The 16,682-nt window shown below is 38.4% G+C and overlaps 1 protein-coding gene across 10 annotated transcripts in view; it reads right to left on the bottom strand.

The window, feature by feature from the left end:
• The window catches only part of NSD1 (nuclear receptor binding SET domain protein 1), a 150,190-nt gene that overhangs the window by 60,149 nt on the left and 73,359 nt on the right, over positions 1 to 16,682 (bottom strand). For all 10 annotated transcript variants that reach the window (XM_040446163.1, XM_040446197.1, XM_040446182.1 and 7 more), the window contains 2 exons: positions 14,396 to 14,568; positions 9,518 to 12,089 (listed from right to left, as the gene is read on the bottom strand). In XM_040446163.1, the coding sequence (XP_040302097.1) occupies positions 9,518 to 12,089; positions 14,396 to 14,568 (2,745 nt within the window). The remainder of the gene's footprint in view (positions 1 to 9,517; positions 12,090 to 14,395; positions 14,569 to 16,682) is intronic.

Raw genomic sequence — 16,682 nt, 5'->3', positions numbered from 1 at the left:
TACATATACATATACATATACATATACATATACATATACATATACATCAGGGAGTCTGGGTGGCTCAGTTGGGTAAGAATCTGACTCCAGCTCAGATCATCATCTAACGGTTTATGAGTTCAAGCCCCACATTGGACTCTCTGCTATCAGCACAGTGGCTGCTTCAGATCCCCTCTCTCTCTGCTCATTCCCAGCTCATGCTCTCTCTCAAAAATAAACATTTAAAAATAAATAAAAGACAAATGACCATAAAAAATAACTATAATTTAAAAACTACGTTGAGGGAGGGCACGCCTGGGTGGCTCAGTGGGTTGAGTGTCTGACTTTGGCTCAGGTCAGGATCTTGCAGTTCTGGAGTTCCAGCCCCAGTCAGTCTCTGTGCCGACAGCTCAGAGCCTGGAGCCTACATCAGATTCTTTGTCTCCCTCTCTTTCTGCTCCTCCCCCATTCATGCTCTGTCTCTCCCTCTCAAAACATAAACGTTTAAAAAAAAGAAATTAAAAAAAAAGAATTAACGCCAGGGTGCCTGAGTGGATCAGTTAAGCATCCAACTTTGGGTCAGGTCATGATATTGCAGTTCATGGGTTTGAGCCCTGCACTGGGCTCTCTGCTGTCAGCACAGTGGCCACTTTGGATCCTCCGTCCACTCCCCTTCTCTCTGCCTGTCCCTTGCTCTCTCTTCAAATAATTAAAAATAAAAATAAAAATAAAAATAAAAATAAAAAAGAATTAATGCCAAAATTTCTCAAACTCTTCCAAAACACTTAGGAGAGAATATTTCCAAATTCATTTTATGAAGTGAGCATTACTCTGATGCCAAAGCCAGACAAATATACTTAAAAATTAAAAAAAGAAAAATTTAACCAATATTCCTTATGAACATTGCTGCAAAAATTCTCACAAACACTAGCAAACTGAATTCAACAGAGCACACTGAAAGGATTACACACCATGACCAAGTGGGATTCACCCCTGGGATAGAAGGATGGTTCAACATATTTTTAAAAAAAGTAATAAAGACATTAACAAAATGAAAATCACATGACCATCTCAACTGATGCAGAAAGGGCTTGACAAAATCTAACACCTTTTCTTCTTTTTTTTTTTAAAGTAAGCTCTAGGCCGAACATGGGGCTTGAACTCATGACCTTGAGCGAGTCGGACACTCCTCCCAATACTTGTTCCTTAGAAAAACATTCAACAAACTAGGTAGTCACATATGTAAATCCGTGTGGGGGCTGTGTGTGTGTGAGAGAGAGAGAAAATAGCATATACTTCATATATGAAAATACCATAACATGATATTCTATCATAGAAACTGAAAGCTTTTTCTCTAAGAGCAGGAACAAGGCTAGGATGACCACTCTTGCCACTTCTACTTAACACAATACTGAAGTCCAAACAAGAGCAACTAGGCAAGAATTAGAAATAAAAAACATCCAAATTGGTAAGAAAATAGTAAAATGGTCTCTGTTCACAGGTGACATGATCTTACATGAAGAAAATACTAAAGATTCCACCAAAAAATAAAAAAAATTACCAGTTAAGAATAAACAATTGCATAAAGGTGCAGTATACAAAAATCAACTTTTAAAATCAGTTGCATTTCTAAACACTAATAATGAACAATTCAAAAAGCAAATTAAGAAATCAATCCCATTTACAATAGCATGAAATAGAATAAAATATTTATGAATAAATTTAACCAAGGACATGAAAAACGTATGCACAGATGATTACAAACACTGCTGAAATTAAAGACAAATGGAAAGATTCCCACATTCATGAACTGGGAGATTTAATATTGTCAAAATGTTCATACTACCCAAGAGTGATCTTCAGACTAACTACAATTGCTACCAAAACCCCAAAGGCATTTTTTGCAAAAACAGAAAATAAAATCCGAAAATGCACATGGAATCTCAAAGGACCCCATAATAGCAAACAATTATGGAAAAGAACAAACACATCCTGTTTTCTAAATATATTACAAAGCTACATTACAATATGATATTCCTATAAAGACAGACATATAGATGACTGGAACAGAAAGGAGAGCACAGAAATAAACCCTTAGGTGTAAGGTCAAATTCTTTTTGGCCAGTATATTAAGACTACACAACGAGGAAAGGATAGTCTCATCAATAAATGGTGCTGGGAGGGGCGCCTGGGTGGCTCAGTTGGTTAAGCGTCCGACTGCGGCTCAGGTCATGATCTCACGGTTCGTGAGTTCGAGCCCCGCGTCGGGCTCTGTGCTGACAGCTCAGAGCCTGGAACCTGTTTCAGATTCTGTATCTCCCTCTCTCTCTCTCTGACTTCCCCCATTCATGCTGTCTCTGTCTCAAAAGTACATAAACGTTAAAAAAAAATTTTTTTTTAAATAAATACATAAATAAATGGTGCTGGGAAAAGTGGGTATTCACATGCAAAAAAGAAAGATGGATCTTTATCATGCACTACATACAAAAATTAACTCAAAATTATATCAAAAACCTAAATCTAAGATCTGAAACTATGAATCTCCAGAAGAAAAGGAAACAGATTCAATTCATAAATGAAATGAGCAATTTTTTCTTTGATAGGACATCAAAAGCACAGACAACAAAACCAAAAACAGACAAATTTGACTACATGAAACTTTTTTCTACAATTTTCTGCACAGCAAAGGAAACAACTAACACAATGGAAATACAACCTACAAAATGAAAGAAAATATTTGCAAACCATATATCAAATAAGGGGTGATCACCCAGATTAAACAAATCAGTTAACAAAAGAACAACCCAACTCAAAAATGGGCAATGGACTTGGAGAGACATTTCTTCAGATATACAAATAGCCAATAAGCATATGAAAAGATGCCCAGTATCACTAATCATCAAGGAGATGCAAATCAAAACTAGGAGACATCAACTTACCCCTGTTAGGATGGCCACCATTAAAAAATAAGTAACAAGTACTGAGGATGTGAGGAAATTGGGACACTAGTGCACTGTGCACTGTTGGTAGGATTATAATATGGTACAGCCACTATGGAAAACAGTATAGTTTCCTCAAAATATTAAAAATAGAATTCTATGATCCGTTCCAATTCTGGCATGTATTTAAAAGAATTGAAAATGTGATCTCAAAGAGATATGTATTTGCACATCCACGTTCAATGCAGCCTTATTCATGACAGTCAAGTTATGGAAGAACTTAAATGTCCAATCTCAAATGTCCACTGATAGATGAATAGATTAAAAAAAATACATGTTATGTACATACAATGAACTATTATTCAGCCTCAATAAAGATGGGAATCACGTCATGTGCTAGATTATGAATGAATCTTGAAGACATTATGCTAAGTGAAATAATCCAATCTCAAAAAGACAAATACTACATGATTCCATTTATAGGAGGTATCTAAAGTAATCCAACTCCGGGGCGCCTGGGTGGCGCAGTCGGTTAAGCGTCCGACTTCAGCCAGGTCACGATCTCGCGGTCCGTGAGTTCGAGCCCCGCGTCGGGCTCTGGGCTGACGGCTCAGAGCCTGGAGCCTGTTTCCGATTCTGTGTCTCCCTCTCTCTCTGCCCCTCCCCCGTTCATGCTCTGTCTCTCTCTGTCCCAAAAATAAATAAACGTTGAAAAAAAAATTAAAAAAAGAAAAATAAATAAAGTAATCCAACTCCTAAAAACAGAAAGAGAATAGTGGTTGCCAGGGGATGGGGAAAAAGGGGAAAAACGGGGAGTTGCTGTTCAAGGAATATAGCTTCAGACATGAAAGATGAAAAAGTTCTAGAGATCTGTTGTACAACAATGTGCATACACTTAATACTGTAATGTATATATGGCACTTGTTCAAAAGTTAAATCTATGTATTTTTTAGAATAATAATAACCCATTACTACATTTTAACCAAAAGAACCAAACACCAAAGTACCACATATTGTATGATTCTATTGACATGAAATGCACAGAAGAAACAATGGCCTTGAATGATAACTGGATCAGATGAACTTGACAGATATATTCAGAACTTTTCATCCAAAAACAGCAGAATATACATTCTTCTCAAGTGCACATGGAACATTCTCCAAGACACAGGTATAAATGTCTGTGCACAAAATTCAGGAATACCCAAATATATAAAACAATCACAAACATAAACAATCTTATTGGTAATAATGTGGTACTTGCAGGGGACTTTAATACTCCACTTACAACAATGGACAGATCATCTAGACAGAAAATCAGTAAAGAAACAATGGCCCTAGGGGTGCCTGGGTGGCGCAGTCGGTTAAGCATCCGACTTCAGCCAGGTCACGATCTCGCGGTCCGTGGGTTCGAGCCCCGCGTCGGGCTCTGGGCTGATGGCTTGGAGCCTGGAGCCTGCTTCCCATTCTGTGTCTCCCTCTCTCTCTGCCCCTTCCCCGTTCATGCTCTGTCTCTCTCTGTCCCCAAAATAAATAAACGTTGGGAAAAAAAAAAAAAAAAAAAAAAGAAACAATGGCCCTAAATGATACACTGGGCCAGATGGACTTGACAGATATATTTAGTATTTTCTTCCTAAAGCATCAGAATACACATTCTTTTCCAGTGCACATGGAACATTCTCCAAGATACATCACATACTGGGTCACAAAGCAGCCCTCAATAAATATAAAAGAATTAAGATCATACCATGCATATTTTCAGATCACAATGCCATGAAACTTGAAATCAACCACAAGAAAAAATTTGGAAAGCCTCCAAATGCATGGAGGTTAAAGAACACCCTACTAAAGAATGAAGGGTCAAACAGGCAATTAAAGAAGAAATTTAAAAATATATGGAAGCAAATGAAAATGAAAACACAACAGTCCAAACACTTTGGGATGCAGCAAAGGCAGTCCTAAGGGAAAAATACATTGCAATCCAGGACTATCTCAAGAAACAAGAAAAATCCCAAATACAAAACCTAATCGCACACCTAAAGGAAATAGAAGTAGAACACAAAGAAACCCCAAAGCCAGCAGGAGAGAAATAATAAAGATTACAGCAGCAATAAACAATACAGAATCAAAAAACAAAACAACCACACACACACAAAAAAAAACAGTAGAACAGATCAATGAATCTAAGAGCTGGTTTTTTGAAAAAAATAAACAAAACTGATAAACTCCTAGTCAGACTACTTAAAAAGATGACCCAAATAAATAAAATCACGAATAAAAGAGGAGAGATCACAACCAACACCACAGACATATAATCATTAGAAAATACTATGAAAAATTATATGCCAACAAACTGGACAACCTGGAAGAAATGGACAACTTCCTAGATACCCACATACTACCAAAACTCAAACAGGAAGAAACAGAAACTCTGAACAGACCAGTAACCAGTGAAGAAATTGAATCAGTTATCAAGAATCTCCCAACAAATAAGAGTCCTGGGTCAGATGCCTTCCCAGGGGAATTCTACCGGACATTTATTTTTTTTTTAATTTTTTAACGTTTATTTATTTTTGAGACAGAGAGAGACAGAGCATGAATGGGGGAGGGTCAGAGAGAGAGGGAGACACAGAATCTGAAACAGGCTCCAAGCTCTCAGCTGTCAGCACAGAGCCCAACGCGGGGCTCGAACTCACAGACTGTGAGACCATGACCTGAGCCGAAGTCTGACGCTTAACTGACTAAGCCACCCAGGTGCCTCTCTACCAGACATTTAAAGCAGAGTTAATACCTATCCTTCTCAAGCTGTTCCAAAAAACAGAACTGGAAGGAACACTTCCGGAGTCATTCTATGGAGCTAGCATTACCTTGATTCCCAAAGCAGAGACCCCCACTAAAAAGGAGAATTGCAGGCCAATATCCCTGACAAACATGGATGCAAAAATTCTCAACAAGATATTAGCAGACCAAATTCAACAGTATATTAAAAGAATTATTCACCATGATTAAGTGGGATTCATTCCTGGGCTGCAGAGCTGTTTCAATATTTGCAAGTCAATCAATGTGATACATCACATTAATAGAAGAAACGATAAGAACCATATGATCCTGTCAATATATGCAGAAAAAGCCATTTGACAAAATACAGCATCCTTTCTTAATAAAAACCTTCAAGAAGTCAGGATAGAAGGAACATACCTTAACATCATAAAAGCCATATATGAAAAGCCCACAGCTAATCTCATCCCCAACGGGGAGAAACTGAGAGCTTTGCCCCTGAGGTCAGGAACACGACAGGATGTCCACTCTCACCACTGTTGTTTAACATAGTGTTGGAAGTCCTAGACTTAGCAATCAGACAACAAAATGAAACAGGGCATCCAAACTGGCAAAGAAGAAGTCTAACTTTCACTTTTTGCAGATGACAGGATACTCTACATGGAAAACCCAAAAGACTCCACCAAAAAGCTGCTAGAACTGACACATGAATTCAGCAAAGTCACAGGATACAAAAATCACTGTACAGAAATTGGTTGCATTACTATACACCAACAATCAAGCAAAAGAGAGAAATCAAGAAACCGATCCCATTTACAATTGAACCAAAACCATAAAATACCTAGGAATAAACCTAACCAAAGATAAAAAATCTGTATGTTGAAAACTATAGAAAACTTATGAAAGAAATTGAAAAAGACACAAAGAAATAGAAAAACATTCCATGGTTCATGGATTGGAAGAACAAATATTGTTAAAATCTCAAAACTACCCAACGCAATCTACACATTCAATGCAATTCCAAACAAAATTGCACCGGCATTCTTCTCAAAGCTAGAACAAACAATCCTAAAATTTATATGGAACCACAAAAGACCCTGAGAAGACAAAGTAATGTTGAAAAAGAAAATCAAAGCAGGAGGCATCACAATCCTGGACTTTAGCCTCTACTACAAAGCTGTAATCAAGAAAGTATGGTATTGGCACAAAACCAAACACATATATACGAATGGAATAGAATAGAGAACCCAGAATTGGACCCACAAATGTATGGCCAACTAATGACAAAGCAGGAAAGAGTATCCAGTGGAAAAAAGACAGTCTCTTTAGCAAATGGTGCTGGGAGAACTGGACAGCAACATGCAGAAGAATGAAATTGGACCACTTTCTTAAAGCATACACAAAAATAAACTTAAAATGGATGAAAGACCTAAATGTGAGACAGGAAACCATCAAAACCCTAGAGGAGAAAACAGGCAACAACCTCTTTGACCTCAGTCACAGGAACTTCCTACTCAACACGTCTCTGATGGCAAGGGAAATAAAAGCAAAAAGAATTACTGGGACCTCATCAAGATAAAAAGCTTCTGCAAAGGAAACAATCAAGAAAACTAAAAGGCAACTGACGGAATGGGAGAAGATATTTGCAAATGACATATCAGATAAAGGGTTAGCATCCAAAATCTATAAAGAACTTATCAAACTCAGCACCTGAAAAACAAATAATTCAGTGAAGAAATGGGCTGAAGACATGAACAGACACTTTTCCAAAGAAGACATCCAGATGGCTAACAGACACATGAAAAGAAGTTCAACATCACTCACCATCAGAGAAATACAAATCAAAACCACACTGAGATACCACCTCACACTGGTAGAGTGGCTAAAATGAACAACTCAGGAAACAACAGATGTTAGCGAGGATGTAGAGAAAGGGGAACCCTCTTGCACTGTTGGTGGGAATGCAAACTGGTGCAGCTGCTCTGGAAAACAGTGTGGAGTTTCCTCAAAAATTAAAAATAGAACTACCCTACGACCCAGCAATAGCACTACTAGGAATTTATCCAAAGGACACAGGAGTGCTGATTCATAGTGATACTTGTACCCCAATTTTATACCAGCACTTTCAACAATAGCCAAATCATGGAAAGAGCCCAAATGTCCATCAACTGATGAATGGATAAAGAAGATGTGGTTTATACATACAATGGAATACTATTTGACAATGAGAAAGAATGAAATCCTGCCATTTGCAACAACATGGATGGAACTGGAGAGTATTATGTAAAATGAAATCAGTCAGGGGCGCCTGGGTGGCGCAGTCGGTTAAGCGTCCGACTTCAGCCAGGTCACGATCTCGCGGTCCGTGAGTTCGAGCCCCGCGTCAGGCTCTGGGCTGATGGCTCAGAGCCTGTAGCCTGTTTCCGATTCTGTGTCTCCCTCTCTCTCTGCCCCTCCCCCGTTCATGCTCTGTCTCTCTCTGTCCCAAAAATAAATAAAAACGTGGAAAAAAAAATTAAAAAAAAAAATGAAATCAGTCAGAGAAAGACAGGTATCATATGTTTTCACTCATATGTGGAACTTAACAGAAGACCGAAGGGAAGGGGGAAAAATAGTTTCAAACAGAGAGGGAGGCAAACCCATGAGACTCTTAAATACAGAGAACAAATTGAGGGTTGATGAGGGGACAGGGGAGAGAGGAAAATGGGTGATGGGCATTGAAGAGGGCACTTGCTGAGATGAGAACTGGGTGTTGTACGTAAACGATGAATCACAGGAATGTACTCCCAAAACCAAGAGTACAATTTATACACTGTGTATTAGCTAACTTGACAATAAATTATATTACAAAAATAAAAATAAAAAAATAACAGTCAGCATCAAAGTTAAAAAAAAAAAAAAAGAAATGTACAGAACAGGCAAATCTACAGATTGGGGAGAAATGAAAGGAAATTAATAAAGGGTACAGTATTTATTTCTGGGTGATACAAATATTCCAAAACTGATTGTATTGACAACTGCACAAGTCTGTGAATATACTAAAAACCCCTGAAGTAAACTTTAAAATGATGGGATATCTCAAGGTATGTGAATTATATCTCAATAAAACTGTCAGAAAACAGAATCTACTGTGATAAAACAACTTTGAGAATTTTATGTTTAAGGATAGTCAGTGTTATCTTCAATAACTATAGTGTATAATATTGCATATTAATATTTTAAAAGACCATTTTTCTTCTGCTAAGGTTAAGATACCCTAGTACTTCAGTTTTCTTGTTCTCAAATCTCATTACAGAAGGGAAGTTAAGACATCTTAAGGCCTTCGAGTAAGTACTACAGAATACTTTCTTTTTCCTAAAAGCACATGTCCCCTTCTGTCTACATAATATGTAGTAGACCTTCCTTAAATTGTAGTAAAGAAAGCCTATCATTCAATAAAATGTATTCACTTTCTCTAAACTAACAACTATGTTTAAATTTTAGGCTCAGAGCCTCTCAATTACCTAAAATGCCAGACTGAGTCTCCAAAAGTTCATAGATTTAAAAAGACAGGAAATGCCTTTTTAAAGACATTTCTTTAGTCTAAAAGCAAAAGTAAAAAAAGAAAAAAAAAGAGCTCTGGTTAATACATAATTTCTGAAAGTATATGGAAACCTGGTCGTAAAAATTCAGGACCTTCTACAAAAAGCCCTCCCTTCACTTCACATGATAAGTTTTTCTTCCCAATCTACCCTTCCTCCTTTCATCAAAACAAACCACCTTCAGGAGGGTAACATTACCACCACTTCCTCTAGCCCTTTATCATACTCATGAATCCTTACCTGGTTCAGGGAGCTCAGGCTGGGGAGTCAAACTGGGAATTCCTGGCTCTTTTTCCATTTCCTCAATGCTGGCACTGGATTTATCACAAACATTCAACCGTGGCCCAACTGAATCTAAGCAGCTAGCATGATTTGGATCTGCCAGGGCATCTTCTAGTATGTTTGTCGAAGTAGGGGGTCTATGCTCTAGGAACTCATCCCCCTTCTTTACCGGGTCAGCTGGAAGCAAAACCCCAAAGGCACCCTCAGAGTTTTCTTTCTCCCTAAATCTGTTAGTGCGCTTACGAGGTTTAGTGCGCCTTTGGTTTAAACGCTGCCACCGCTTTTTAGGCACCGCTTGATTTACACCATTGGGTTCATCATTCTCACTGTTCACTTCAGTATCCAACTCTGGGCCTTTTCTGCTTTCAAAAGAGGGGCCTTTTTCAGGAATTTTATCAGGGTTAGACTGGTTGACTTTGTCATCAAAATTAACACTGGAAAAATGGGCACTGTCTTCACTTGTTAAATGACCCATTAACTGAAGGGGTTCTTCTTTACCAGGGTCTTCTAGTCCACCTCTTGAGCAGCCATTCTCTGAACCCCCACTTGGTCTGTCTCCCTGCAGTGCAGTCTCAAGAGTCACAGCTGGAAGTCGGTTCAGTTTTCTTTTGCGCTCTGTCTTTAAGGCTTTACGGTTTAATGTGTTCTTTCCCATCTGGGATGAAAAACTATCTCGCAATTTAGATGAAGGTTTTGATCGCCCACAGTTGCGCCTAGTAACACAGTTTGAACGACTTTTACCAGAAGCAGGGAGGTCTCTTCTGTCAGACACTAAGCTGGGGACAGATACAGACAACTCCCCAGACAGTGCAGAGTCACCCCCACTAGGGCTAGGACGGACTGGGTTCTGAGTGCCATCTCCATTTTTTTCTGAATTGTGAGTGGAGCTTCCTGAAACCAAGGCCTTAGAAGCAGCTACAGGACTACTGGTAGAACAGTCCCCAAGACTAGGACTCCGATAGGAAACCAAGTTTTGAGCAGTCATTAAGCGTTGCTCCTTGGTCTTACTATCATGCATATCTTTCAACATCATTAATAATGTACTGAATTTGTAGTCTGGTTCAATAGGTATATGATTCTGACCAGAGGCAGGAGAAAAGAGTAATGGTTTTGATGGCTTTGATGTTCCAGAGTCACTGACATCTTCACTTAAGGATCTATAAGAGAGTTCCTTCAACTCTGACAGAACGTGTTTCACCACTGCTGTTTCTATGTCATTTGAATCCCTGGTTTTCTCATGCATGTTGCTCAGTAGTTTTAGCCCATCCACTTTCCCACTTTTGGAAATGCTGGCCAAAGGAGAGCCTTTAGTATCAGAAGAGCAGCATTTCAAACTGCAGTCCTCATTTGTAACTGGAGATTCCACTACAACTGGATTTTCTTTATGTTTGCACTTTATACTTCGGATCTTGGGCTGTTTGCTTTTTGAATGTAACAGAGCTTGACTTGTAGCCCCACCTTTTATTAGGGAATTCTCACTGGAAATGCTTGATGGTGTGTTGAATTTTGGAGAGAAACCATCATTTCTAAACTCTGATTGGGGTTTGCGGATAAGAGTAGACACTTTAAGATCAGAGAGATTAACCTGAGATGTCTCAGTTCCAGGCTCTCCTGTCTTAGTACAATCCATTAAGTGGTCTGTATGTGAATTAGTAATGAGGGACTTCTGCTTTGCTTTTACCTTAGTGTTTGTGGCAGGATACCTAGTATACTTTACCTTTTCATTTTTCTGCACAGATAAAATGTTCTCTGTTCTATCAAAAGCATCTGTAATTTCAAGGACACTGTTATCAGATTCTGAACTATGATCTATGGGATCAAGATCACTGCTTCCATCATCAGAAGTGGTACAGATACTAATGGAATCACTGCGCTTTTCTTCATCACCTGCTCCAATATAACAGAGCTGTACTTTCGAACTACACACCAAACCTCTTTGGAGTTTTTTCTTTTCCCCAGAATGTTTAGAGATCAAGGCACCCTCAGACAAGCCCAGTAAAGAGTCACAATTTGAAGTCTCAAATTCTTTCTTTGCAGTGTTTTTTGCACAAGAAGAAAACAGGAAATTTCCTGGGGCAGTGCTGGACCCTGTGAGGCTGTTTGCTATCCTGGAAAGTTCATTAGAGGCCTGCTTATCAGATACATCCCCAGAAATAAAGTTTAGGCCAAGGTTCTCTGGAATCTTTCCCCTTCGTTCTTCCTTATGTGCTTCAAATTGTATGTGGCCCTTTTTCATACTAGTCCTTTTTGGATTATCAGAACTCTTTCTGGCTCGAGACTTAGCACAAGGCTTTTCCTTCTCATCTGCAGAATGTTCTGAGTCAAAAGCCAGAGATTTCAAGCAGCCATTAAGTAACAGGTCATGTTCTGATTCAGGATCATTTGTACAGTCCTCAAATGGCATGTCCTCCTCACTGTCCAACTTGATTGAACTGGTGACACATCTTCGGTTCTTCGACCCTTTGGGAACATCATACTGTTCAGCAAGACCAACACTGGCTTCCCATTTACTCAAAATTTTCTGAGGAACCTTAAATTTAAAGGAGAAAAAGATTGTAACTTATCAAAAAAAATGTGAAAGGGAACAGGGAGATTATCAGTGAAGACCTCTCAAATAAGCTTTTTCAAGCCTTATAATTTCTTCAAGGCACTTTTTGAAAAAAAAATTTTTAATATTCATTTATGTATTTCGAGAGAGAAAGCAAGCAGGGGAAGGGCAAAGAGAGGGAGAGAGAGAGAATCACAAGCAGGGTCTGCGCTGCCAGTGCAGAGCCCAATGCAGGGCTCAAACCCACTAACAGTGGGATCATATCTGACCCCAAATCAAGAGTCGGATGCTTAACCGACTGAGCCACCCAGGTGAATCAAGACACTTTTATGGTACTAGCCAGGTGGTTAGCACCTATTGCTCACCAAAAGCCTAACAAATGGGGGGACTCCTCAAAACTACTTCTACCATTAAGATCTATCGTTAGAGGAAAGATTAATCCTATACACCCTCCACTCTCCCATAAAATAAAGAATAAAAGAGTGGATCATTAACCAGGATTGCATTACTCATGCACATGACATTACTAAATCAAGGAATAATCAGACTCTTCCTACCTACCCCTCCACACTTTAAAATAAGGATTTATTTTCTTCCTGACTTAGGAAGGTCAAGCACTTGCTCAGTTGTATAAAAGAAAAAGCAAAAGGCTAAAGAAGATAAACATGGAAAAACAAAGAAAGGTGAAATGAGGTCAGATCCACCCTAGGAACCCTAAATTTGAACTTCTGGTTATCACTAAGCCCTTTTATTTCTGGTGATGTATCTGATTGTTCTACACATGTTACATAAAATCTGAATTATAACCAAGCAGTCTCCTAGGCTTAATCATGTAGCCCAGAGACAACAAAAAACCTTGGGTATTACAGATGTTCCTTTCTTGATTCCTCACAACATGGAGACACTGATGCTCCATGCAATACACCTATTTTTTCAAACATTTACTTACCTCCTTGGCTTTATACAAGAGATATTAGGCAAGGTTCCAGTTATCAGCTAACTATACTTTCATACTTGTAAAAGGGGTGTTTCACTGAGCATGTAAAAATTCAAGTCACTGGATAGGTAGCCTCCTCTTATAAAGCAATGAGCTGACCATCTAGTTTATTTTACACTCAAGTACACATTCATTAATTCTCATGACTGTGATAAGAATTAATCAACTTTCCAAAACCTGAAAGCCCTAGTGAACTATTTCACCTTCTAGGACTGACAATAAAGGAATAGTAAAAGAAATAAACCAAATTTTATTCAGCCAACATTAACACAAATCATCAAGCAAATGGAAAAAAACAATGCTCTTTATTAAAATATTACTGGGGAGTGGGGGGGGGGGGTGAGGGGGGACCCTGGGTAGCTCAAGTCGGTTAAGCATCGGACTTTGGCTAAGGTCATGATCTCATGGCTTGTGGGTTCGAGCCCCACAGTGGGCTCTCTACCATCAGCACAGTGCCCGCTTCAGTTCCTCTGTCTCCCTCTCTCTATGCTCCTCCACTGCTTGCACTCTCCCTCTCTCGAAAATAAACAAACATTAAAAAATTAAAAAAAAAGAAAACTGATTATGAAAATGCAACCTTAAGTGTCAACAACCACATACAAAAAACAAAAAACAGCATATGCAACACCATGGATGGAGCTAGAGTGTAACGCTAAGTGAAATAAGTCAGTCAGAGAGACAAATCCCCTAAGATTTCACTCATGTGGAATTTAAGAAACAAAAGAGCAAAGGGGTAAAAAGAGAAAGAGAGACAAAAAGAAACAGACTCTTTAAACTATAGAGAACAAACTGATGGTTACCAAAAGGGAGTTGAGCTGGGGGATGGATGAAATAGGTGATAGGGACTGAGGAGTACCAGGTGACTAAACAAAACAAATAAACCCAAGACAACAAAGAAAAATGTTTGCAGCTTTACATTTCTCATTTTAAAGAGAAATAATTAATCCAGAGAGTGAGAAGTAGAGTATTTCATCTCAATGACCATGTTCTTCTTACAAAAGATATGACCAAAGAAGACTGGTCATGTTATTTTATACTGTCACGTCTAAGTGACATGGTAACAGTTATCTGAAATCCTTTCTCAAAAAAATCAAGTATAAATATTTGGAAGGCTAGCCCTATTTCATGCCTGCAAAAATTATTGCTTTCAGCTATTTTCTCACAAATATCCGATTACCAAAGGAAAGAACTTATATTTCAAAATATAATACTTCTTCCTTACCTTCTCCCTGCCCACCACAAAAAAGACAGTTTGAGAGGCTTTTTTTTTTTTTTTTTTTTTTTTTTTTACCTTATGCCTATATCCTTTTTCTTTCTGCTTTCCTCTTCTCCTAAGAACAGGTAGCTCTTCAAATTGATGTCTGCCTTCAAACATGACGATTGCTTTTCCAGCCACCCAGGCTCTCTCTGAAGGGTCCCCAAAAGCCTCCACGTAGTACTGTCGATAGGGCCTCCGGTTTGAAACTAGATAAATATAAGAACCAGTGTCATTACTTTAAAAAGATGACTGTTCATCATCAAGAGAAGCGCCATGCAATTATTGCCAAAGAAATCTCTATTTTAAAAAAAAAGAAGAAAAAGTGTTAGAAAACCTATAGAACAATCAACTCTAAGGTCAGAAAGAAGGAAAATTTTAAATATTTCAATTCATGTGGCAAGAAAATGCCGAAGAGTTTCTGAAAGAACTTCAATAGTTTGGTCAGCTGATATACTATATATTCCAAACCTGTGAGAGATCGATTAGTTGTTAATCATAGAACAAATTAATATAGGAACCAAGTTCCCACTACCAACAATCTATAAAAGTCTTATACCCTTGTTACAAAGGGCATTTAATAAGACTCAGCACCAGAAATAAAATAATTAGTAAGAACTAACCACCAAACAAACTTTAAAACACTTTGCTAAAATATAATGGAGGGGAAAAAAAAATTCTTCAACACTATGCCACATATGATATGCTAACATTTATGGAATGGGTACTCTTGACCAGGCACTCATTTACACTAGGTACTTTGCACAGAGTCTTAGTCCTCACAACAACCAACTCTAAGAAAAAAGTAGTACAATCCCCATTTGGTAGACACAGTAGGTAAATAACTTCAGAGAAGACAAATTCAGAGTGAAACACTGGCTTTACAGAGAAAGCAGAACTTGATACTTCAAAATACTGAAATTTAAAAAAAAAAAAGCCCAAGAGCAATAAAAATAAAAATATATCCAGTTATTCTAGTTTCTAGTTTATTCTAGTTTCTTAGTTGTCCAAAATTCTAAGCATACAATTAACAACAACAAAAATACAGATCTTGTTCAGAAAAGATTATAAGCAAATTTACCTAGTATATGTATCTTCCATCCATACTTAGCATTTTGGCATTTTTCATAGCAGTAAAAAAATCTCACAAAAGAAATATACCAGGACTATACAAGGTGTAATGATTTGTCTCTTTTTAGAAAAGGAAATGATCTAATATACAAATTCATTTATACAGGAACTCACAACTAATTCCCTTAACCATTTCTTAAAACACAAAAAATACAAACCTCTCTTTCAATAAAAAATAAGGAAAAGCCTACTTCCTTCAGAATAGAGAAGGAAGGAAGGGAGGGAGGGAAGGAGGGAGGGAGGGAGGGAGGGAGGGAGGGAGGGAGGAAGGAAGGAAGGAAGGAAGGAAGGAAGGAAGGAAGGAAGGAAAAAGAACAGAGGGAGAAGGAGCAAGAAGAGAAGAAGAAAGGAAAAACAAAAAGAGAATAAAAGGAAAGAAGAAAGAAAGGGAGAGGAAAATTTATAAACTGAACTTTAGAACAAAACTAAGGTCTCCATAGTAACCGGAAGAGCCAAAATGTCAAGTAAATTTCAATGGCAACATTTTTATAAATGCTAATTTCAAAGCTACATAACCAAAGAATGAAGAGTACCTATGAGCTCTCATAAACTTTAGTTGCAATGCCTGCGTTTCTATAAAAATATAGCTTAATTAAAAAAATTACATGGTAAAATTTTGTTTTTTAGTCCATTTCAAAAACAATTCTATGAAAAAGGTTAAACTCCTTATAGTCTCTACCTACTTTAAATCCTTTGAATAGAAACCACCTATAAAGGGGGATTAAAATTGGTAAGATATAGGGGTACCTGGGTGGCTCAGCTGGTTAAGCTCAGCCCCACATTCATGAGTTCATGGGTTTGAGCCCCACATCGGGCTCTGTGCTGACAGCTCAGAGCCTGGGACCTGCTTCAGATTGTTTCCCCCTCTCTGCCCCTCCCCCACTTGTGCTCTCTCACACGCTCGCTCTCTCTCTCTCTCTCTCTCTCTCTCCCTCTCTAAAACAACATTTTTAAAAACCTGGTAAGAGGGGCACCTGGGTGGCTTAGTCGGTTGAACGTCTGACTTTGGCTCAGGTTAAGATCTCGTTGTCTGTGAGTTCAAGCCCTGCTTGGGGCTCTGCTGGCAGCTCAGAGCCTAGAGCCTGGAGCCTGCTTTGGATTCTCTCTCTCTCTCTGCCCTTTCCCCACTCGTGCTCACTCGCGCGCTCTCTCTCAAAAATAAATAAACATTTTTAAAAATAACGGAAAATAA

Source organism: Herpailurus yagouaroundi, unplaced genomic scaffold (assembly GCF_014898765.1).
Source record: "Herpailurus yagouaroundi ecotype Mexico unplaced genomic scaffold, PumYag 29, whole genome shotgun sequence".
Taxonomy (NCBI): Eukaryota; Metazoa; Chordata; class Mammalia; order Carnivora; family Felidae; genus Herpailurus; species Herpailurus yagouaroundi.
Note: the sequence above shows the minus strand (reverse complement) of the source record. Positions and strands in the feature narration are given on the sequence as shown.